Raw genomic sequence first — 25612 nt, forward strand, 5'->3', positions numbered from 1 at the left:
GAAATGTCCTTATTTTTGAAGGAAAAGCACTGTACTTTTCAATGAAGATAACTTTAAACTAGTCTTAACTTTAAAGAAATAAACTCTATACATTGCTAATGTGGTAAATGACTATTCTAGCTGCAAATGTCTGGTTTTTGGTGCAATATCTACATAGGTGTATAGAGGCCCTTATCCAGCAACTATCACTCCAGTGTTCTAATGGTACAATGTGTTTGCTCATTGGCTCAGAAGGTTAATTGATGATTAGAAAACCCTTGTGCAATCATGTTCACACATCTGAGCAGATTGAGTTTCTGGAGCATCACATTTGTGGGGTCAATTAAACGCTCAAAATGGCCAGAAAAAGAGAACTTTCATCTGAAACTCGACGGTCTATTCTTGTTCTTAGAAATGAAGGCTATTCCACAAAATTGTTTGGGTGACCCCAAACTTTTGAACGGTAGTGTATAACTATTTACAAGGGATGTAATACTGATGTCGATACACCACGGTGTTGCGGTTTCAAAATCTTATCAATAATGCCGGGATGCATGACGGTATCAAACGAAAACGTGGTGAGTATAGTGTTTTTCTGGCACTTTTGCTTTAGTGGGTCTGAAAATATTCTACATCTCCCAGAATACTCTGTGCAGCGCAGGACAGCAACGCATAGAGGGGAGAAAGAGGAAGCAGGAAGTGAAGTGTGTTCCACTTTGTAGTAGTTAAGAGGATTTTTGTTTTTCAAAATCCTCCCATAACTTTTTCAGTTATGTTGCTAACAAACAGACAAACAAACCCTTGCCAAAACACAACCTCTTTGGCGGCGGTAATAAAGCATGCCACATTTGTCTCGAGCGTTCCAAGCCAAAACAGATTTTTTGAATGAATTTTGCTTTTGTGCTGATTGTATTCAACTCAGTGTTCTCTTTGTTACCTATTTCTTTAAGAATCACCTGAGATCATCATGAACAACTACCCTCACAACACAGTATATGTTAGAGCTGGCTCCAACCTCAAATGTGAGATTCCGCTTATAGGCAGGCCATTGCCAAAGGTTTCTCTCTCCAAGGATAATGTGCTGCTCAAGTCAACAATAAGATTCAACTCTGAGGTCACCCCTGATAGCATCAAGATCACATTGCGTGAGAGCATCGCTGGAGATTCTGGACGTTATGATATAATTGCATCCAACTCCAGTGGAACCACCAAATCCTTCATCAACATTGTGGTTCTGGACAGGCCCAGTGTTCCGCTGGGACCTGTGGAGCTGTCAGATGTCACAGAGGACAGCGTGAATCTGAAGTGGCTCCCACCGGCTTATGATGGTGGTAGCCCAATCACAAACTACATTCTCCAGAAGAGAGAGACAACTACAGCCAATTGGACAGATGTCTCCTCTGCTGTGGCTCGTTGTACCATGAAGATCTTGAAGCTTTCAACAGGCCTGGAATACCAGTTCAGAATTAAGGCTGAGAACAGATACGGAATTAGCGAGCACATTGACTCACCACCTGTCACTGTCAGCCTTCCTTATAGTAAGTGGTCATAGTCATTGAATCGGTCTAGTCTTAATATTTGATTTTGTTTGTTTGAAATTTATAATTAAAAAAACTACTTTTATTACTCTTCAGCTGTCCCTGAAGCACCCTCGACTCCAGAGATCACTGGTGTGACCAGGGAGACCATCACAGTTGCTTGGAAGGAGCCCAAGTCAGATGGAGGCAGCCACGTATTTGGTTACCATCTCCAGATGAAAGACATGAATAGCCTCCTGTGGCAGAGAGTAAACAGAATGGTGATCCGTGCCACACACTACAAGGTCACAAGCATCCACGCTGGACTAATTTATGAGTTCAAGGTGGCAGCTGAGAACGCTGCTGGATTCAGTGAATTCAGCAAAGTTTCAGATGCAGTGCTGGCTATTGATGCCTGTGGTAAGTTGGGGTACCTGAAACCATCTTTTGCAGTAGTCACTGTTGTCTTATGAGTGCTGACGGTCTTCTTGCAGAGCCACCCATCAACCTGCGCATCAGTGACATCACAAAGAATTCAATTAGCCTAGCCTGGCAGAAGCCCAACTATGATGGAGGCTCCAAGATCACAGGCTATATGGTTGAAAAGAGGGAAGGAGTAGATGGAAGGTGGTTCAAGACAAACCTCACCAACATCACTGACACCCGCTACACTGTGACTGGCCTGACCCAGGATGTGACCTACGAGTTCCGAGTGATGGCCAAGAATGCTGTTGGCGCAGTGAGCAATCCATCCATGATAGCTGGACCTGCCACATGTGTAGACACTTTTGGTATGCAATACTCAATTTGAAACATAATACTTTGTGTGCATATTTATACAGTAGTCATTTGTATGTAGACTATTGGTCTTTGAGATGATCAACCATATAACTGACTTTTATTGCAGGTGCCCCAGAGATTGAAATACCTTCAGAGTACTTGAACGAGGTAAAGTACAGAGCAGGTTCAAATGTTGAACTTAAGTTTAATATCACTGCCAAACCTGCTCCCACTATCGAGTGGCTAAAGGATGGAAGAGAACTCAAACCGAACACCCAGCTTTCCTTTAAACACACATTTGAGTACACAAGTTTGTTCCTGAGGGAAACAGCTCGCCTGAACTCTGGAACGTATGAGGTCAAGGTGAAGAACTCCCTGGGCTCAACTTGTGCCCTTGTCAGATTGCTTATTCAAGGTACTTACTTAAAAAAAAACAACAGCATATTTTAAATAAAGATATGGTCACTATAGATCCCAATGTGATTGAATGTATTCCATAATTTCCATTTCCAGACAGACCAGGGCCACCTGCTGGAGAGATTCAATTTAAGAAGGTGACCGCTGACAACATCACCATCATGTGGTCTCCTCCTGCTGACGAGGGAGGTGCCATGGTAACACACTACATTGTAGAAAAGAGGGAGACCAGCAGAGTAATGTGGTCCATCATCTCAGAGAAACTAGTTGACTGCATTGTTAACGTGCCAAGGCTCATTCAGGGCAATGAGTACATCTTCAGAATCCGAGGTGTCAACAAGTATGGCATCGGCGACCCTCTGGAGTCTGAGGCCGTCATCGCCAAAAACACTTTTGGTAGGAAACAACACAATTGTTTTACTTTGTAATCTATCCTTACAGTGCTATTGTTAAACCAGCAGATGTAGTAATACAATATTAGTGGAACAGATGATGTATGAGATTTCACCTTATTAAAACTGATAAACTGATCGTTTTGACAGTGCCTCCCAGTGAACCATCCACACCTAAAGTCACCATGATCACCAAGTCAACCATGACAGTGGTTTGGGAAAGACCAGCTTTGGATGGAGGGAGCGACATTGACGGATACTACCTTGAGAAAAGGGAGAAGAAGAGTCTGCAGTGGTTCAAGGTCGGTAAAAAGATTAGTCCTAGGAGATGCTTCCAGTCCTTCAAACAGTGGTGCGTGTACCAATAGTGGTATGCGGGCTCCATCTTGAAATACAGTGTTTTATTTATCTATATTCAAACACAGTGTTACTGTTCAAAGTTTGAGTCATATTACGGAGGCCAAAAATATTAAATATACTTGTTAAATAAAACCTCTGCCTTGTTTTTAATGAGCACTCAGGCCTACTACGCTACTGTATTTTAATGTTGGTCGTTATGGTGGTACTTGGAGAGCCAAGTTTTTTCTGAGGTGATACTTGGTTAAAAAAAGTTTGAGAACCACTGTTCTAATCATTTGTGACACCTCCAAATCTAATGGCTTTTATTGCGTAGGTGGTGAAAGGCACTATCAGAGACACCAGGCAAAAGGTCACTAACCTTGTGGAGAACAATGAGTACCAGTACAGAGTATGTGCTGTCAACAAGGCTGGAGCCGGAAACTACTCTGAGGCCTCTGATCTCTACAAGGCCTACGACCCCATAGGTATCTCTTGAACTCATGACATCTTCTAAGGCTTCTACAACCACATTACAAACACTAAAAATTAATGTTGGGCTGCTAACAAGTAGGAATAATTTTTGTAGATCTTCCTGGAGAACCAACCAAACTGTGTGTGGTCGACTCCACAAAGACCTCCATCACTCTTGGATGGGAGAAACCTGTTTATGATGGTGGCAGTGAGATCACGCACTACCTTTTGGAGCAAATGAATACGGAGGAAAGAGAATGGGTGATAGTCAATCCGCAGGTTAAGACCTGCGAGTATGTGGTATCTCACCTCAAACCTGCAGTATACTACTTCTTCAGAGTGTCGGCTGTCAACTGCAAGGGCAAAGGAGAGGATATCAAGATGTACCAACCTGTGCAAGCCAAAGATATCTTGGGTTTGTATCCTTATACTTATCTCTAGATTGCTTGTTCCCATTTTTGTATTTATATATTATATGTTAAATTATTCTCATATATTTGCATGAAACTTTTTTCCCAACAGAGGAGGCTGATTTGGATCTAGACATTTCAATGACGACCCACTATACTGCCCGAGCCGGGCGTGACGTGGAAATGTTTATTCCTCTGAAAGGACGTCCCACCCCCAGTGTCACCTGGCGCCGTGGTGACCGTAACATGGCTGCTGACAACCGCTGTACCATTACTAGCACTGAGTCTGCCACCACCCTTCACATTCCCAAGGTCACCCGTGATGACTGTGGGAAGTATTTGCTGGAGATTGAGAATGGTGTGGGAGAACCGAAGATCATAACAGTATCCCTGAAGGTTTTGGACAGTCCCTCCACCTGCCAAAAACTAATGATTAAGAATGTAACAAGAGGACAACTGACACTGAGCTGGGAAGCGCCTCTTATTGATGGTGGTTCCCCAGTCACCAAATACATTGTTGAGAAAAAGGCATCCACCATGAAGGCTTACCAGATGATTACCGATGAGTGTGCCAATACATCCTACAAGGTGTCAGGCCTAGAGGAGGATATTGCTTACTTCTTCCGTGTGTCTGCTGAAAACGAGTTTGGAGTGGGTGACACTTGTGAGACCTCTGAGCCTGTCAGAGCCACTGAGACCCCCGGAGCAGTTAAAAACTTGGTAATGCTTGATTCCACAAAGACCTCTGTTACCTTGCAGTGGACTAGACCTGACCATGACGGCGGAAGCCACATTACTGAATACATAATCGAAAAGAGACCCGAAGATAAAACCACCTGGACTTTGGGTGCCACTTGCAAGCGTTGTACCTGTGAGGTGACGGGACTTCAGGAGAATTCTGAAACGGAGTTCAGAGTGTTTGCCAAGAATGAGAAAGGCAAAAGTGACTTCTCCCAAATTGGTCCAATCACAGTGATGGACTTCATCATTCCACCTGAGGCCAGCCTTAGTGACTACCCCAATGGAGAACTGGCTGTTCGTGTTGGTCAAAACATCCACATTGAGCTGCCTTTCATGGGGAAACCAAGGCCTACAATCAGCTGGCTGAAAGATAATTTGCCTCTAAAGGAAAGCGACACGATCCGCTTCAGGACCACTGACAACAAGACATCAGTTACAGTCAGAGGAGCCAAGAAGGAACATGCTGGTCAGTACACCTTGGTTCTGGACAACAGAGCTGTCAAGAACTACTTCGATATCAATGTGATCATTCTGGGACCCCCATCTGTACCTGTTGGTCCTATCCGCTTTGATGAAATCAAAGCCCAGGGTATTATCATCTCTTGGGATGAGCCCAAGGAGAATGGGGGTGGTGAGATTACCTGCTACAGTGTGGAGAAGCGCGAGACTTCCCAAGCCACCTGGAAGATGGTCTGCTCTAGTGTGGTCAGAACTACCTTCAAGATACCTAACCTGGTCAAGGGAGCTATATACCAGTTCAGAGTTCGTGCAGAGAACAAATATGGGGTCAGTGATGCACTCAATTCCACAGAAATTGTTGCTCAGCATCAATACAAACCCCCGGGCGCTCCAGGGAAGCCTCTTGCCTTCAACATCACCAGTGACGGAATGACCATTAGGTGGGAAGCACCAGGTTTTGATGGAGGATCCCCCATTCTTGGCTACCACATTGAGAAAAAGGACAGGAACAGTCTTCTGTGGCAGAAAGTGAACTCTACCATCATTTCTAACAGCGAGTACAGGATTATCAGCCTTTTGGAGGGACTGGAGTACTCTTTCAGAGTCTATGCAGAGAATAATGCTGGGCTCAGCCCTGTTAGCGAACAGAGTAAACATGCTCTGGCTATTTCTCCAGTTGGTAAGGACACTCAAAGCTAGTGTATGAATAAATGTTCAATTGTTAGAACAACATTTGACCCAATGTTTTGGTGAATCCTCTTTAGATCCACCTGGCACCCCAGTGTGCATCGATGTGACGAGAGACTCTGTCACTTTGACATGGGACATCCCCAAGAAGGATGGTGGTAGCAAGATTGTGGCCTACAGCGTGGAGAGACGCCAAGGCAGAGGGAAGTGGCTGCGGTGCAACTTCACAGATATTAGTGAGACTCAGTTTACTGTGACTGGTCTATCCGCTGGAGACAGATTTGAATTTAGGGTTATTGCCCGGAATGCTGTGGGCACTGTCAGTCCACCATCCAACTCTTCTGGATACATCATGACAAAGGATGAAAGCAGTAAGTGGTCTATCACAGTAAATAAATACTAAAAGGATCTGTCAAAACTTAAATTACAAGTCCTCATGAATTATTTCTGAATTTTTAGTTTCTCCCGAGATTGAGTGGTCCCCAGACCAGGTGCAAACACTGAGAGCTGGAGAGAATGTAAAGCTTAGCTGCAACATTACTGGCCGTCCAGTACCCCATGTGGCCTGGTACAAGGATGGAAAAGAAATCGACAAGAGGACCACAATTGACATTGAGATTACAACTGGTATTGGTACAAGCAGCCTGTTTATTCGCGATGCAAACAGAAATCACCGTGGTATCTACACTGTCGAAGCCAAGAACAGCTCTGGAACGAAGAGAGCTGATGTCAATGTCAGAGTTCAAGGTAACTACCTCCTCATGACAATGTTCCTTTCGGTGTCTATGTAATACAGTCAGTTCATTTTTTTAATCATCTCACACTTTATGTATTTTCAGATACCCCTGGGCCTGTTGACGGTCCCATCCGTTTCACCAGCATCACAGCTGAAAAATGCACAGTATGGTGGAACCCTCCAGAGAATGATGGTTGTGCTGCCATCACACACTACGTAGTGGAAAAGAGGGAGACATCTAGGATTTCTTGGGCCATGGTCACCTCTAAGTGTGAAGCCTGCTCATTCAACGCCACCAAACTCATCAAGGCCAACGAGTACCAGTTCAGAATCTCTGCTGTCAACAAGTTTGGTGTTGGGAAACCACTCGACTCTGTTCCCATCATTGCACAGATGCAATACAGTAAGTACATGTCGAACAAAGAAGGACAAACCATTACAAACACTGTGTTTGCCACCATTATACAGTGAAACTAAACCAAAAATGGGTCTTTTTCGTTGTATGTCTTTCTTTTGGCGGCTAACCATCTTTTTTTCAATTACAGAAAGTGTGTGCATTTTGTTAATTTCATTTGTAGAATCTAGGTTTTGAAGCTTACATTACATAGAAATTAAGTGTTGAGTCTTAAAGTTAAAGTGGACGTTAGCTTAAACGGGCACTTTTTAATACTAAAACAGTAGACCTGGACCTGAAGAGTTAGTCGACATAAGCATTTTTTGTTGTCATGAACAAGACTGACTTAAACAGGTTTCACCATATACTCTTTTTTATTTATTTGTTTGATGGTATATAATGAAGTAAAATTTTAATTGGAATCTTGTGTTCTGTTGTTACATACTATAATGTTTTATAATTTTACCTCCGATACAGAGCCTTATGGGGCGGCGTTGGATTCCACAATGTAAAGCGCTTTGAAGCTCTAGAGAAAAAGTCGATATATAAATATATTTCACTTCAATTCCCTAATATTTTTTTGTGATTCCTAGCTGTGCCCGAAGCCCCTGGTATCCCAGATGCTACACATGTTACTGGTGACAGCATTACCCTGTGCTGGACCAGACCAAGGTCAGACGGTGGGAATGAGATCAAGCACTACATTTTGGAGAGGCGTGAGAAGAAGAGTCTGCGCTGGTTAAAGGTCTCTGCAAAGAGGCCCATTACAGAGCTCAGGCATAGAGTCACCAACCTCACTGAGGGCAATGAGTATGAGTTCCGTGTCATGGCTGAAAACGGTGCTGGTGTCGGACCTGCCAGTGGCACCTCCAGGCTCTTCAAATGTAAAGAGCCAACCAGTACCCCCAGTGCCCCCACAGTCATCAAGGTATGTCGGTATCAAGACCACAGAAAGCTAAACTTGACTATTACTATGATCAATACGTAAAGTCATAAAAGAATGATGAAGAAATGTCTTTTCATCATGCATGAAAAAACAAATCCTGCCAGTCAATTATTTTTGTTTTGTTTTACACTTTTAGGGAAATTGAATACTAACTATGTTCTGTTAATCAGGTTATTGATTCTACCAAATCCTCTGTCACCCTGGAATGGACCAAGCCGGTCTTTGACGGGGGCCTACCAATCATTGGCTACAACATCGACATGTGCAAGGCCAGTCTTGAAGAGTGGCATCGGGTAAATAGTCAGATTTGCATAAACACCCGGTACACCGTTAACGGCCTGATTCCTGGTGAGCTCTACAAGTTTAGGATCAGTGCTGTGAACGGATCTGGGGAAGGTGAATCCTCAATGATGCCCAGCGCTGTACAGGCTCTGGATAGACTAACATCTCCTGAGTTTGATATTGATGCCAACTTCAAGCAGACACACGTCGTGAAAAATGGCGGCAATGTCTCCCTTCATGTTGCTTTCCGTGGCAAACCATCACCTCTTGCTATCTGGTCCAGAGTAGACGGTGAACTATCAGTAATGGCTGACGTCAGCACTACGGATTCCTCCTCTAGTCTGACCATCGAGGGCTGCACACGGAATGACGCCGGCAAATACACACTCTCCTTGGAAAACAACAGCGGACGCAAGTCCATTACTTTCACTGTCAAAGTCCTGGACACACCCGGACCTCCGGGAGTCATCAGCTTTAAAGATGTCACACGCGGAGCATTAACCATGATGTGGGATGCCCCGAACACTGATGGTGGATCCAGAATCCACCATTATGTTGTGGACAAGCGCGAAGCGAGCCGCCTGGCCTGGCAAGAAGTCAGTACGAAGTGCTCTCGCCAGTTGATCAGGGTGACTGGTCTAGACATCGGTGTGCCTTACCTGTTTAGAGTGATTGCTGTTAACCAGTACGGCCAAGGAGAGCCTCATGAGATGAAAGAACCCATCATTGCCACAGAGGAACCTGCCCCACCAAAGAGACTAGACGTGGTCGACACCACCAATTCCACAGCCTCACTGGTGTGGCTTAAGCCTGAGCATGATGGAGGCAGCCGCATCAGAGGCTACATAGTTGAGTTCAGAGCCATGTTCACCGATCACTGGGTTGTTGCTGGAGAGACCAAGTCCTTAAAGATGCTAGTGGAGGGTCTGACTGAGAACATGGAGTATGACTTCAGAGTCAAGGCCAAAAATGACGCTGGAATTAGCGAGCCTCAGGGCACCTTCAGCTCTGTAATCATCAAAGAGCCTCGTATCGAACCCACAGCTGACCTCAGCAGCATTACCAACCAGCTCGTTACCTGTAAGACCTCTAATACCTTTATCATTGACATCCCAATCAGTGGCAGACCTGCTCCCAAAGTCACTTGGAAGCTGGAAGAAATGAAATTGAAGGAGACAGACCGACTTTCCATAAAGACCACAGCAGAGAGAACCATTTTGGTGGTAAAAGACAGCAAAAGAAGTGACAGTGGCAAATACTACTTGACCCTGGAGAATGCTGCAGGTGTCAAAACCTTCACTGTGACTGTAATGGTTGTTGGAAGACCAAGCCCTCCTACAGGCCCTGTGGTGATTTCTGGTGTCTCCTCTGAAACTTGCACTCTGTCATGGGCTGAGCCATCTGATGATGGTGGCACTGAAATCAGCAATTATATAGTTGAGAAGCGAGAGTCTGGGGCAGCCTCTTGGCAAGTGGTCAATTCCAGTGTCATGAGAACTACCATCAGGGTCACTCATCTTACCAAGTATATGGAGTACACATTTAGAGTGTGTGCTGAGAACAAGTTTGGAGTCAGCAAGTCCATCGAAAGTGCCGCTGTGGTCATTGAACATCCATTCGGTATGTTAATATCCTAATCATTAGATTGATATTTTATGTTAAATATAAAGGGATTTTTTTAAGAATCCATTTTATTGTCTTCTATAGTTCCTCCAAGTCCTCCAACTCGTCCAGACGTGTTGTCAGTGTTTGCCAATGCCATCAGCATAAAATGGGACGTGCCTTATGCCGATGGTGGCAGCAAAGTGACGGGTTACTGGATTGAAAAGAAAGAGCGGAACACTATTCTGTGGGTGAGGGAGAACAAGCTGCCCTGCCTGGAGTGCCACTACAAAGTGTCCAACCTGATTGAGGGTCTGGAATACCAGTTTAGAGTTTATGCCATGAACCTAGCTGGAATTAGCAAGGCCAGTGAGGCCTCTAGACCTGTGGTTGCATTCAACCCTGTTGGTGAGTAAAGGTCCCCATGACATTATATATATTTTTTCATATATGATTCAAACTCTTACTTTCCTCTCCTCAGACCCTCCTGGAAACCCTCAGGTGACAGACATCACTCGCTCCTCTGTGTCTTTGTGCTGGACTGTGCCTGTCAATGACGGTGGCAGCAAGTTAGTTGGCTACGTGGTGGAGAGAAAAGTCTACAGTACTGATGAGTGGGATGACAACCGCTGGCTCAAATGCAACTACACAACCATCACGGAGAACTACTTCACAGTCACCAACCTGGGAGAGGGAGAAACCTTTGAGTACCGCATCATTGCCAAGAATGCTGCAGGAGTCCACAGTGTGCCTTCTGTATCCACAGGACCAGTTACATGCAAGGATGAATATTGTAAGTTCTAAATGTGACAAGGGAATGTGTTTTTGTGAGCATTCATCGCATGAGGTGACCGTGTTTCACGTTTATCTCATAAACACTGAAGTTCTTAAAGTAAAAATGGAATTGTCTCTTTCCTGCATCAGCTCCTCCCAAAGCAGAGCTGGACAGCAAGTTGGTGGGTGAGACTGTCGTTGTCACCGCCGGCTCTGATGTCGTCCTGGACGGTATTATTGGTGGCAAACCAGAACCCACTGTTTACTGGTCAAAGGGTGAAAAGGTTCTGGAACTGGGAGAAAAGTACTCGCTGACCTACACAAGCACAAGAGCAATGGCTGTAATCAAAAACTGTGACAGATTTGACACCGGCAAATACTTCCTCACCGTCAAGAATGTCAACGGAATCAAGACTGCTACTGTGACGGTTAAAGTTTTGGGTCAGTCAATGACATTTTGCTTTTTACTATAATAAAAGTTCTTAATGAATAAAGTGCCTAAATAAAAGCTGCCTACATCAAACATTTGAATAAGTAACTAAGACTTACCTCAATATTTCTGTAAGGTGTATACCCTGATCTAACTATTCTTTGGTACCTCTCAGACACTCCTGGGCCTCCAGCTGATAAGATCATGATCAGCAGAGTTACAGAGGAAAAGTGCACAGTGTCCTGGAAGATCCCGCTGGAGGACGGTGGCGACATCGTCAGCCATTACATTGTTGAACGACGTGAAACTAGTCGACTCAACTGGGTAATGATGGAGTCTGAGTGCAAGAGCTTGTCATGTGTCAGCACCAGGCTGATCAAGAACAATGAGTACATCTTCAGAGTTCGGGGAGTCAACAAGTTTGGACCTGGAGTTCCACTGGAATCTGAGCCTGTCATTGCTCGGAACGCTTACAGTAAGATTTCCGTTTTAAATATAATATAAAAATAAATAATTTGGTCTAGTTTCACAAACAGCTTATATGTTTTTAATTTAGTGTAAATTTGGTGCGTGCAAAAGGTGGAAATTATTTATTTGTGTTGTTATTGCTGTGACACTGACCCGGCATATCTCTATTTTAGCCATCCCCTCCCAACCAGGCACACCTGAGGCCACAGCAGTGGGTAAAGAACACATTATCATCGAATGGTTGAAGCCACAAAGTGATGGTGGCAGTGAGATCAAAAACTACATCCTAGAAAAACGGGAAAAGAGCAGCACAATGTAAGAGGGACATACTTTTGATGTTGTGAAACGCTAAGTTTTCTCAATGCTTTGACACCTTCTCTCTCCTTTTTAAAATCAGGTGGACACGGGTCAATAAGACTTACACCATCTATGATACACGTTTGAAGATCACAGGTCTGCTGGAAGGAAGCGAATACCAGTTCAGAGTGACCGCCATCAATGCGGCAGGACCCAGCCAGCCCAGTGACGCTTCGTCACACATTATCTGCAAAGACCCAACATGTAAGACTCCTGGTTCGCATATTTGGCTGTTGATTTGCACTTAGACATCATTTAAAAATATGCTTCTATTTAATTGTAGACACCCCAGCTCCTCCATCGATGCCTCGCATCACAGACTCAACTAAACACAGTATCAACATGACTTGGACCAGGCCCATGTATGACGGTGGCTCAGATGTCACGGGTTACGTGGTTGAAATTCTTGAGGAAGGTTCTGAGCAGTGGTACCGTGCCACTACCAAGCCCCTCAAGACCAATGAGTATATGGCCGGCGGTCTGGTTGCAAATAAGAAATACAGATTTAGGGTGGCAGCTATAAACAACAATGGCACGGGAGAATTCAGTGAACCTAGCGCTGAGATTGAGCCACTGGAGAAAATTGGTGAGTCTCTGCAAAGTAGCATTTCAGAGAGCATAGTTCATTTTAAATGTTGCAATTACAATGCAATCTGACTCTCTAACGACTTTTCCTCTCAGAAATGCCCGACCTGGAACTAGATGATAACCTGAAGAAGACCGTTTGCCTTCGTGCTGGAGGAACTTTGCGACTGTTTGTGACTGTTGGCGGTCGCCCAACGCCGGTGGTGGGCTGGAGGAAGACTGGGGTGGAGCTACAGAGCCGGGGCTTCATTGAGACGACAGATAGCTACACCATGCTGATTGTTGAAAAAGTTGACCGCTATGACTCTGGAAAATATGTTGTTGAAGCTGAAAACCCATCAGGCAAGAAGAGTGCCACTATCCTGGTCAAAGTCTATGGTAGGTTGGGATGCAAAGATATTGTGCAATATTTAAAGCGGAACTGCACCTTTTTTAGAATTTTGCCTATCATTCACAATTCTTATGTAAGAATGTTTTCTTTTTCTTATGCATTCTAACTAGTAAATGAATGCGATCAAAAGTCCGCTTCCAATTGAGTTTATAGCAGCCGCTCCATTCTGCCTATAAAGTGCCTAAAAATAAAAACCTCCTCCATCAAGGTTGTATATACACGCTGTAAGTATACTGTCAGGTTCAAACACTGTTGACATCTATTAAACAGACAAGAGACAAAGAATCAAACAGAGACAGAATAAAATTTGTACCCATGGAGAGCTACGTGGCCACTGCACTCCCTGTACAGTCCTGCACCACGCACTGCCAGAGATTGGCCTCCTCCTTTCTTTATTTGATTTTCTCCCCCCACCTGCCCACAGCTGCTTCAAGAGGGCAGCGGGTCGTAAATAGCGTTGCTTTCTAGTTCACAGAGAGTTCTTGAATTGCTTCAAAAAGAGTTTGTTACAATACTTCAAAGAGAGTACCATAACAATAGTTCAAAGACTGTTCCATAAAAAAAGTTCAAAGACAGTTCCTCAGGAAGTTTGGGAAAATCTTGCCATCTGTCCGCTTTGAAGTCCCAGTGGAGTTTTACGAGCCTTCTTCCTCTTGGTAGGCCACGAAGACAGCCTTTTATCTTCATATCAGGAACACAATGTAACACAAAGTATTTTTGTGATAACCTACAAACAATTATTCCAACATATACATATAATAACAGGCACATTCAAAATAACATGCAATATTTAAGTATTTTTCTCATCTTGAGCATACAGTGGTGCATTAATTTCACACACACATCACTATGTTCGCTTTTTCTTTCAACAACATCACTGATAACTAACTGCAGACTTTACGAAAGCCAACAAACATAATAAAACATCACTTTTACTAGGACACTGACTCTTAGACACTTCATATATTTCCATTTGGATAAAAAATTACTCACAATCCCCGCGAGGAAAAAAGGGGGGTTGAACAAAGCGTCTTTTCGTGTCTTTCTCGCCACTGCCGGGTCTAAATTGGATGCCAAAGTTGACCAACTTGTCGGATTATGTCCTCATCCTTCTACTACCAAGGTGAAAGGCATTATTTATGAAATATAATTAACTTTTACAATCTCCAAACCGAGAAAGCAGCCTACCAGCTCATAAAATCAATATCGTAGCAACCAGCTCTTCAGCTATATGTGCTAATTATAGTTTGTCTAAGTTAGCACTTGTAATAACAAAAATTCCAAAAAAAGTGCAATTCCCCTTTAAAGCTTAAACTGTAGTCTGATTTAGTTTATTCTTGTTTCTTGCAGACACCCCTGGTCCTCCAGGTTCTGTAAAAGTGAAGGACTATACCAAAGAATCAGTTGTCATTACGTGGGACGTCCCCAGCATTGATGGTGGCGCCCACGTCAGCAACTACATTATAGAGAAGCGAGAAGCCAGCATGAAGTCTTATAAGACTGTCACTACAGAATGTAGAAAAACTCTGTTCAGAATCACTGGCCTGGAAGAGGGTCTGCACTACTTCTTTAGAGTCCTGCCAGAGAATATCTATGGCGTTGGCGAGCCTTGCGAGACATCTGAGGCTGTGCTGGTGTGTGAAGTACCATCAGTGCCTGTGAGCCTCCAGATCATTGATGTCACAAAGTCCTCAGTCACTCTGAATTGGGAGAAACCACTGCATGACGGTGGCAGCAGACTGACAGGCTTCATTATTGAGGCCTGTAAGGTGCCTTCAGACAGGTGGAGCACAGTGGCTACTGTCAAGGCTTCTATTTACCAGCACACCATCCAGTCGTTGACAGAGAATGACCAGTACTTGTTCAGGATCCGAGCCAGTAACAGTAGAGGAACCAGTGAGCCCATGGACATAATCACTCCTGTCACCATTCAAGAAATCAACGGTAAGAGACTCAGACTTCAGCAGTAATGAAAGGACTTCCCACATTTGTCATTTTACCTGACACATGCATGCTGCCTGTCTTGTCACTAGTGATGCCAAAGATTGACATAACAGGCATTTCTCAGAAGATTGTCCATATAACCCGTGGTAAGCCCATCGACCTGAACTTGCCCATTAAGGCGAAACCACAGCCTGTCTGCTCCTGGTTCTTTGGTGGTGAAAAGCTGAAGGACAGTTTGGACCGTATCAAAATCGAAAGCAATGGCAAATACAGCCATCTCGTTATCCGCGAGACCACCATTGATGACACAGGCGACTATATGTTGGAGGTGAAGAATGCCATTGGTGTAGCAACTGAAGTTATCAAGGTTATCATTCTTGGTAAGTAGACATTGCATTGTACAGAATCACAATCAAAATGTAGCGTTTCAAAAATGATAGGCAACGTTTTTTGCAGTGTGATCTCATTTTCATCTCGTATTTTTCCAGACAAACCTGGCGCACCAGTTGGTCCCGTGAAAGTCGTAGAGGTTGACGGTGTGTCAGTAACAATTAGTTGGGAACCTCCACAGAAAGATGGTGGTGCAAATGTCAGTGGCTATGTGGTGGAGCAGCGTGATGCTCACCGGCCTGGGTGGATTACCATCTCTGAATCAGTGACAAGACCTTGCTTCAAATTCACCAGACTCTCCGAGGGAACCGAGTATGTGTTCCGCGTCGCTGCCATGAACCGCTTTGGCGTTGGTAGCTTTGTGCAGTCAGAAGTCGTGGAATGCAAGAGCGCCAAGAGTGAGTTTCTGCCTGTCTGACAGTTCCTGTTGTTGTTTTTGTAGACTTATTGACATTGACAACATTTGTTGAAGCCCTTTTGCAATGTTTGATTCATCCACAATTATCTGTGTATGATTTGCCTGTTGATCCAGCTTATGGTTTACTTTTGCAGCCATCCCTGGGCCTCCAAGCAGACCAGAGGTTATTGATGTCACTCACGAGGGCATGACCCTGACCTGGCATCCACCAGAGGACAATGGGGGCTCCACCATAGCTGGCTATATCATTGAGCGCAAGGAACCACATTCTGATAGATGGTTGAGGATCAACAAAAACCCTGTTACTATGACCAGGTACCGCTCCTCTGGTCTGATTGAAGGCCTTGAGTATGAATACCGTGTCACGGCCATCAACTCCAGAGGAACAGGCAAACCCAGCAAGAGCTCCTCCATCACTGTTGCCATGGACCCCATAGGTATTGTATTATTTTTGTATGTTATTCTATTGTCTAGGTATTCTTATATAAGTATGTGCAAATGTAACTGTAATCAGCCCAAATCAACACTTAAAACGAATCAAAAGTTATTTTGATATTTAGCATTTCGCAACCAGACTTATTCAACAAGCCTCTTCCCTAGTTTGGATAAATCTGACACGAAATGTACTTTCTATTGTTAAAAAGAACCACCAGGTCCTCCAGTTCATGCGAGAGTCACAGACACCACCAGAACATCTGTGTCTCTGGCTTGGCTACCTCCTGATGAGGAAGGTGGCTCCATTGTCACTGGTTACCTGATTGAGATGCAGAAGGTGGATCAAGTGGAGTGGACCCTGTGCAATACAACACCCACCAAGATGTGCGAGTACACACTCACACACATGCCCCAGGGTGCAGAGTACAAGTTCAGAGTCATCGCCTGTAATGCTGGTGGCACTGGAGAAGCCGCAGAGATTCCTGGGGTGGTTAAAGTCCAGGAGATGCTCAGTAAGATAAATAAATTTTGTCATATATATACTGAAATAGACATTAGCAGTAATCCATCTAACCAAAATGTCCAATATGTCCTCCTTAGTTTACCCTGAATACGAGCTTGAGTCTAAATACGAAGAGGAATATGTGGTGCGGCAAGGAGGAGTCATCTGCCTGTCTGTGCCCATCAAGGGTAAACCCATTCCTACATGTAAGTGGACCAAGGATGGACGTGATATCTCCCACCGGGCTATGATTGCCATCCAGGATGACATAACAGAACTTGTCATCAAGGAGGCACACAGGGATGACACGGGAACTTATGACCTTGTGTTGGAGAACAAATGTGGCAAAAAAGCTGTGTACATCAAGGTAACTTGCTCGGCTAATCATCAGTTGGTCAATTAGAATCCTGCTCGTACAGAAACTATCATGACACTGGGGACATCTTTATGTCTGTAGGTGAAGGTAATCGGTCGCCCCGATGCTCCAGAAGGCCCTCTGGAGTTTGACGATATCCAAGCCAGATCAGTTCGAGTCAGCTGGAGGCCCCCGTCAGATGATGGTGGCTCTGACCTCCTAGGATACATCGTGGAGAGGCGAGAAGTCCCCAAGGCTGCTTGGTACACTGTGGATGCAAGGGTTAAGGAGAACTCCTTGGTGGTTAAAGGCCTTAAAGAAAATGTGCAGTACCACTTCAGGGTCTCTGCTGAAAATCTGTTTGGTGTGAGCCGGTCTCTAAAGTCTGAAGAGGCTGTCACACCAAAGACACCGCTGTGTGAGTACTGATGTTTCTACAATATTTTAAAACTCATCTGAGTCATAGAGGCACAATAGTGCTCAGGTCAGCACAAAGCATTTAACAGTATGCTCTTTCTCTCATGGTATTAAAATATAGGCCCACCAGAACCTCCTAGCAATCCTCCAGAGATCATGGAAGTGGCTAAGTCCTCTGTGTCTCTATCCTGGGCACGCCCCCGGGATGATGGGGGCTCCCGTGTCACAGGATACTTTGTTGAGAGGAGGGAGGTTTCAACGGAGAAGTGGGTCCGCCACAACAAGACTCACATTACCACAACCATGTACAACATCACTGGCCTCATCCCCGATGCAGAGTACATGTTCAGAGTTGTGGCTCAAAACGACATCGGGCAGAGTGAGCCGGGGCCTGCTTCTGAGTCAGTGGTCTGCAAAGATCCATTTGGTGCGTCAGTTTTACATGATGCCTTGTGCAATCAGATGAAGATATTTTGTTGTATGGATGAGTTCATTGATGCCTTCTAAACTATCTCCTGTGTTATTAACAGACACGCCCAGTCAACCAGGAGAGATCGACATCATTTCTGTTACCAAAGACTGCATAACCATCCACTGGCTGCGTCCCAATTTTGATGGAGGCAAGGAGATCCTGGGTTACTGGGTTGAATTCAGGCAGGCCGGTGAAAGTGCTTGGAAGAAGTGCAATAAAGAGCGCTCCAAAGACCGTCAGTTCACCATGGGTGGCCTGATGGAGGCCACAGAGTACGAGTTCAGAATCTTTGCAGAGAACGAAGCTGGATTCAGTAGGCCTCGTCGCACCTCCATGGGCATCAAGACAAAGCTAAGCGGTGAGTGTCTTTCTCACTTGACCATTAAAAACACCAAATATGCTGCGAAACGCTTATTTTAAATAAAACATTTTTATCATATGCAGTCGGTGAGACTCCAGCTTTGAAAGAAGACATTCATGACGTAACAACCAAGCTTGGAGAGTCCGGTACTCTATCCTGCAGCGTTATTGGCAGACCTCTGCCTGAGATCAAGTGGTACCGCTATGGCAAGGAACTGATCCAGAGCCGCAAGTACAAGATGAGCTCAGACGGACGCAACCACTCCCTCAGCATCCTGACAGACGAGCAGGAAGACGAGGGTCTGTACACCTGCAGGGCCATCAATGAAGCTGGAGAGATAGAGACCAGCGGAAAACTCAGACTACAGGCGGCACCTCAGTTTCACCCTGGCTTCCCACTGAAGGAGAAGTACAATGCCGGAGCTGGTACCAGCCTCCGCCTCCATGTTGTCTACATTGGCCGTCCAATTCCCCAGATTATGTGGTTCTATGGCAAGAAGCCTTTGAACCCATCTGAGAATGTGATTATTGAAAACACTGAGAGCTACACCCATCTGGTGGTGAGGAACGTCCAAAGGAAGACCAATGCTGGCCGTTACAAAGTGCAGCTGAGCAACAAGTTTGGAACTGTCGACACTGTGTTACGGGTTGAAATCCAAGGTAATATGATGATTTTAGCTTAATGGAACATTCCTCTTTAAAACCCTAATTATATATACTTTTGTGTGCAGTTTAAAATGCAGTGCTTACCCACAGAACCAATCCTTTTAGGCATAATCAACTTAACAATAGTTGCTTTTGGTAGTATTCAGCAACACGCAAACCTAAATCCCTCTGTTTGGTTTCACCCAGATAAGCCATGTATCCCAGAAGGCCCATTGGTGGTTGAAGGTCTGCTGAAGAACTCCATTATTATCAGCTGGAAGGCTCCCAAAGATGACGGCGGCTCAATGATCACTAACTACATTGTGGAGAAACGCATGGCTAAAGAGGGAGAACTTTGGAACCTTGTGTCCTCCTCTGTCTCTGGAACCACATGTCGAGTACCTAACCTCGTTGAGAGTGCCGGTTACTACTTCCGAGTTTCTGCTCAAAATCAGTACGGTGTCAGCGAGTCTCTGGAGATCCCTTCGGTAGTGATCATCAAGAGTCCATTTGGTGAGTCAGGTCTATATATGCACAAACAGGAAATAAGTCTAAATACAGCATGATATAATAATTTCTTTACTTTTAGCTCATTCCACTATTTATATTTGTTTCTCAGAAAAACCTGGCATCCCACAGCAGCCCTTTATCGTCAGCTTTACGAAGGACTCTTGTGTTGTCTGCTGGAAGCCACCAAGCAGTGATGGTGGGGCTAAAATCTCTAGCTACTACCTGGATAAACGTGAGAAGAAGCAGAACAAGTGGATGTCCGTTACCAGTAAGAAGATTCTGGAGACCAGCTATGAAGTCACAGGCTTGATAGAGGGCTTTGAGTATGAGTTCCGTGTCAAGTGTGAGAATGTGGGTGGAGAAAGTGACTGGAGTGACATCTCAGAGCCCATTATTCCCAAGTCTGACCAGTCCCTGCGTGCTCCTGCATTCAGAGAAGAAATCCGAGACATGACTGTCAAATACCATGCAAATGCCACCTTTGTTACCAAGGTGTGTATCTCTTTATTCTAACATCCATATTTATTATTAAATAGTATTTATACTTATTCTGTCTTAAAGTAAACCTCCATAATGATGAATGATTGAATGTGATTTTTCCTCTTTTGTCAAGGTGGTGGGACATCCCAAACCTGTAGTAAAATGGTACAGAAGTGGTAAGGAGATCCAGGCAGATGGAACAAAAATTAAAGCCCAGGAGTTTAAGGGGGGTTATTACCAGCTGGTCATCACGGCTGCTGATGACAGTGATGCTACGGTCTATCAAGTCAGAGCAACCAATTCGTCAGGATCCATCTCCACCACTGCAAACCTGGAAGTGGAAGGTAGACAATCATGTTGCTGATAACTTGTAGTATTATTACATTGTTTTAGTAATGATCCTTTCTGAGTAATGATGCTATTCTTTGTAATTCAAGTTCCGGCCAAGATTCTCCTGCCAAAGGAGCTCCAAGGAATGGGAGCAGTCCATGCTGTTTGCGGTGATCACATCACTATCAAAATCCCAATCTCTGGCAAGCCCGAACCAGCAATTACCTGGCAGAAGGGCCAGGACATCCTCTCCAACTCTGCTTATCACCAGGTCATCACCACCCGCTCTTTTACTTCCCTGGTCTTCCAGAAGGGAGTGCAGAACAAGGACACAGGCTTCTACAGCATCACTGCAAAGAACAGGTTTGGAATGGACAAACAAACCATTGAGGTGAATGTGGCTGACATTCCGGAAGCTCCTAAAGGACTAGTAGTCAGCGACATTGCCCGGGATTCCATTACTCTGACCTGGGAGCCTCCTGCCAATGATGGCGGAAGTGACATCACAGGCTATATTGTGGAGAAATGTCCCACCACAGCTGACAGGTGGATTAAGGCTGGACAGACTATTGACTGCAACATTACCATCATCAACATCTTCGGCAAGACAAAATATCAGTTCCGTGTCATCGCAGAGAACCAATTTGGCATGAGTCCTCCTTCTGCGCCAACAGAACCCATCACCACAAAGGAGGACAAGTCTGTGATTAGGAACTATGATGAGGAAGTGGATGAGACCAAAGAAATTACCAAAGAAGCTGCTCAGTCTTTTAAAGTCAAGTTGCTCTCCTCGAAATACACAATTTGTGAGGAGCTGGCTCGTTGTCAGTTTGGAGTTGTCCACCGTTGTGTAGAGATTGCTACTAAGAAGACCTTCATGGCCAAGTTCATCAAGGTTACAGGAACTGACCGTGAGCTGGTTCTTCGAGAAATTGAGGCCTTCAATGTCGCAAGACACAAGAATATTATCTACCTGCATGAATACTTTGAAAGTATGGAAGAGATGATCCTAATCTTTGAGTTTATTTCTGGAGTTGACATCTTTGAGCGCCTTGGAACCAGCAGCTTTGAGCTCACAGAGCAAGAGATTGTCCGCTATTTAAGACAGGTCTGCTCTGCACTCTTGTTTTTGCACAGTAAAAACTTTGGCCACTTTGATATCCGCCCAGACAACATTGTCTACAGTACAAAGAGAAGTAATGTTGTAAAGATAATTGAGATGGGTCAAGCTAGGTTGTTGGTACCAGGTGAAAACATCAGAATGCTCTTCTCAGCTCCAGAGTATTGTGCCCCTGAGATTCACCACCATGACTTGGTTACAACAGCCACAGATATGTGGTCTGTGGGTGTGATTGCTTATGTCCTACTTAGCGGTCTCAATCCATTTGCTGCAGAATCCATGACACAAATGGTTGAGAAGATCTCCACTTGTGAGTATGTCTTTGATAGTGAAGCATTTAAAGACATCAGTCTGGAGGCTATGGACTTTGTGGACAGACTTCTTGTCAAGGACAGGAAGCTTCGTATGACAGCACAAGAGGCATTGGAGCACCCGTGGCTAAAGATGAAGATTGAACATGTCAGTAACAAAGTCATCCGGACACTAAGACACAGACGGTACTATCAGTCTATTGTAAAGAGGACAGATACAATTGTCTCATCAGCTCGTGTTGCCTACGGTGGAGCTTTCAGGAACCAGAGAGGATTGTCTGTTGGCAAGGTGAAGATTGTTACGGAGTACCAGGGACTACGTGCTGGCCCAGTTATGCATGGCTCTGCTGAGGAAGGCGGCCATGTTAGATTCACTTGTAACATTACAAACTTTGACCAAAGCACCCAGGTGACATGGTACTTTGGCAACCGCCAGTTACATTCAAGTTCTAAGTATGAGATTACATACAACAACGGTTTTGCCAGTATCTATGTGAAGGACATTCAAGAGTGTGATGATGGCTTGTATAGATGCAAGGTGTTAAGTGGCGACGGCGAAGATAGTGCTTATGCTGAACTCTTTGTTGAGACAATAAGGTGCATCAGGGAACACTATGTCAGTCGTTCCATCAAGAAACTGAGAAGGAGGGTGGAAAAAACCCTCCTCCTCTACAGACCACCAGAGTTCACCCTGCCTTTATACAATCGTGCAGCGTACATTGGCGAACATGTGCGCTTTGGTGTCACCATTACTGTGCATCCTGAGCCTCATGTTACATGGTTGAAGAATGGAGAGAGAATCAAGCCAGGAGATGATGACACCAAGTACACGTTCATAAGTGATAAGGGTCTCTACCAGTTGATGATCCACAACCTCGATATGAGCGATGATGCTGAATACACTGTGATGGCAAACAACAAGTTTGGAGAAGATAGCTGCAAGGCCCGCCTTACTGTAACACCTCACCCTGTGACCGAGGAAACTATGAGACCCACATTCAAACGTCTGCTCACTAATGTTGAGTGCACAGAAGGAGAGAGCATCCGCTTTGATGTCAGAGTGTCTGGAATCCCCAATCCTTCTTTGAAATGGGAGAAGGAAGGTCATCCTCTCCAGTTTGGTCCAAAGACAATTGTCATTCAACAGGATGTTGACCACTTCGTCTTGTACATCAGAGAGACTTTACTTGAGGACTCCGGTGTCTACAAAGTGACTGCAATCAACTCTGCTGGCTCTGTGAGTTGCCAGGCAACCCTGAAGGTGGACCGCCTCACATATACCAGAAGAGAGTATAAGACTGACGAGGAGAAACATAGACATATCCAGAAGCAAATAGAAAAGACCAACAAAATGGCTCAGCAGATTGTTGCCACAGAGGATCTTGTGCCTCTCAACCCAACAGCCCAAGAGGCTCTGAAATTTGCTGCAGACATGTACAAGCCTGCCGTCAGCACCAAGAACATTGAGGGCGAGTTTGACATTTCAGTTGTGAAATCAGAGACTAAGAAACTGGAAGAAGAGCGAAGGATTTTCATGCCATATGAGATCCCTGAGCCTGTGGTTCATGACCGTAGAGTGCTCGATGAGGACAAATTTATCAAACAATTTGTTCCACTCTCTGACATGAAGTGGTACCGGAAATTGAAGGACCAGTATATGATTTCAGAGAGGACGGAGAGAATTGTGCAAAAACGACAACGGCGAATTCGCCTATCCAGGTGGGAACAGTTTTACGTCATGCCCCTTCCCAGAATCACAGACCAGTACAGACCAAGATGGCGGATTCCAAAAATAACTTTAGATGATTTGGAGATCGTCAGACCTGCCAGGCGTTCACCGTCTCCAGAGTCCGAGATTTCATTCAGATCTCGGAGAAGATCTTTGGGCGATCTGAGCGATGAAGAGCTGCTGATGCCTGTGGATGACTATCTGTCTTCAAGGAGAACTGAGCAAGATAGAATGATGCTTGAGGATGAATTAGAACTAGGTTTCTCTGCCTCCCCTCAAGCAAGTCCAGTTCGCATTGAACGGCGAGCTGTGCAGCATGAAGCTAGGTTGCAGGAGGTCAGGCATGAAGCTATGGAGGTCACAGAGACAAAGAAAAAACGTACCATATCTCAGTATATGAGAAGGAGGCGCTCGCTATCCCCCACATATATTGAGCTAATGCGTCCAGTCTCTGAGCTGATCCGTCCTGCTCGAACACAGCCAGTTGTAGATGTAGAAGGCGAGGTCATAGAGAGACGATCCCCCACACCAGAGAGAACGCGGCCCCGCTCTCCAAGCCCCATCAGATCTGTTGAGAGGTCATCCCGTTCCTCCTCCCGATTTGAGCGGTCTGCCCGTTTTGATATCATGTCCCGCTACGAAGCCAGAAAGGCAGCTCTGAAGTCTGAGAGGAAATATCAAGTTGTTAGTCAGACGCCGTTCAGCCTGGATCACGCTCCCCGGGTCACAGTCAGGATGCGCTCTCACCGTGTGCCAGTCAGTCACGACACCAGATTCACCTTAAATGTCCAATCAAAGCCTGAACCCGAGGTGAAATGGCTCCACAACGGAACTGAAATCTGTGAAAGTAGTGACAAATATGTATTTAGCAACATGAGTGGCGTTTTGACCATCACCATCCTGGACTGCCAAGAAGAGGACAGTGGTACATATCGCTGCGTTTGCTCTAACTCCAGGGGAGACGCCTCAGACTATGCCACCCTTGATGTGTCAGGCGGCGCCTACACAACCTTTTCATCCCGTCGCAAGGATGAGGAAGTCCCTAAAGCGCACGTCCCTGAAGTCACTCGAATTGATCACTATCACTCCTCCTATTTCAAAACTGGCTATGAATCCCAGACCCACTTAGAAGTGGAAGAGAGTAAGACAAAGATCACTGAGAAACGCGAAGTCGTCACAAGGGAAAGATATGGGGCTTCTTCTGAGAGATACTCATCTGCTGAGCGGTATGAACCATCCATCAAGTATGGTTCTACTGAATACCTGTCATCTGCCTCTTCCTACTCCTCAGACAAGTTTTCTTTGACTGAAAAGCATGCTACAGCAGAAACTAAGTCAAAGTATTCTTCTGCTGAAAAAGTTACAGTCCAAAAGGTGAGAGCCTCTGTTCCAGCCAGAATCCTCACTAAGCCCCAATCTGTGACAGTAGCAGATGGTGAGACAGTCCGATTCTCCTGTGATATCGATGGAGAGCCTGCACCCTCCGTAAAATGGATGCATGAGGGTAGAACTATAGTCTCCTCTCGCCGTGTTATAGTCACTAGTACTCAGTACAAGTCCAACCTGGAGATCTCCTCCGTCACATCCTCAGATGAGGGCAGTTACACAGTCATCGTAGAGAACTCAGACGGCAGGCAGGAGGCTCAGTTCACTTTAACCATCCGCAGACCAATTCCCAAAAAGGTTAAGGGCATCAAGTCGCCAGAACCACCTTTGAAGTCCCCTGAGCCTTCAGTCCCAACGCCACCACAGTATGTGACCTCCCCTGTTTCCAGTGTGAAGACACCAGAACCTAGAGTCAAGTCTCCTGCTCCCAGCGTGAAGTCACCAGAACCTGGTGTCAAATCCCCTGTTCCCAGAATTAAGTCACCAGAACCTGTTATAATGTCCCCTGGCCCCAGTGTGAAATCACCAGAGTCCCTTGCTCCGAGTGTGAAGTCACCAGAACCCAGCATTAAGTCCACAACCCCCAGTGTGAAGTCACCAGAACCGAGAATCAAGTCCCCTGTTCACAGTGTGGAGTCACCAGAGCCCGGC

General features: G+C 45.2%; 1 protein-coding gene across 1 annotated transcript in view; it reads left to right on the forward strand.

The window, feature by feature from the left end:
• The window catches only part of ttn.2 (titin, tandem duplicate 2), a 216303-nt gene that overhangs the window by 187992 nt on the left and 2699 nt on the right, over window positions 1-25612 (forward strand). Inside the window, 38 exon segments of the mRNA XM_062061968.1 lie at window positions 930-1517; window positions 1614-1916; window positions 1991-2287; window positions 2404-2691; window positions 2790-3089; window positions 3236-3387; window positions 3759-3909; window positions 4011-4310; window positions 4418-6184; window positions 6270-6563; window positions 6652-6939; window positions 7032-7331; window positions 7916-8250; window positions 8439-10170; window positions 10258-10560; window positions 10634-10945; window positions 11077-11367; window positions 11532-11831; window positions 11998-12139; window positions 12222-12385; window positions 12465-12767; window positions 12863-13144; window positions 14508-15101; window positions 15191-15481; window positions 15590-15889; window positions 16044-16346; window positions 16554-16856; window positions 16945-17213; window positions 17304-17619; window positions 17740-18045; window positions 18149-18448; window positions 18535-19110; window positions 19303-19608; window positions 19715-20097; window positions 20219-20429; window positions 20523-24748; window positions 24872-25258; window positions 25328-25453. Of these exon segments, the coding sequence (XP_061917952.1) occupies window positions 930-1517; window positions 1614-1916; window positions 1991-2287; window positions 2404-2691; window positions 2790-3089; window positions 3236-3387; window positions 3759-3909; window positions 4011-4310; window positions 4418-6184; window positions 6270-6563; window positions 6652-6939; window positions 7032-7331; window positions 7916-8250; window positions 8439-10170; window positions 10258-10560; window positions 10634-10945; window positions 11077-11367; window positions 11532-11831; window positions 11998-12139; window positions 12222-12385; window positions 12465-12767; window positions 12863-13144; window positions 14508-15101; window positions 15191-15481; window positions 15590-15889; window positions 16044-16346; window positions 16554-16856; window positions 16945-17213; window positions 17304-17619; window positions 17740-18045; window positions 18149-18448; window positions 18535-19110; window positions 19303-19608; window positions 19715-20097; window positions 20219-20429; window positions 20523-24748; window positions 24872-25258; window positions 25328-25453 (18389 nt within the window).

This window comes from Entelurus aequoreus, linkage group LG10, assembly GCF_033978785.1.
Source record: "Entelurus aequoreus isolate RoL-2023_Sb linkage group LG10, RoL_Eaeq_v1.1, whole genome shotgun sequence".
Lineage (NCBI taxonomy): Eukaryota > Metazoa > Chordata > Actinopteri > Syngnathiformes > Syngnathidae > Entelurus > Entelurus aequoreus.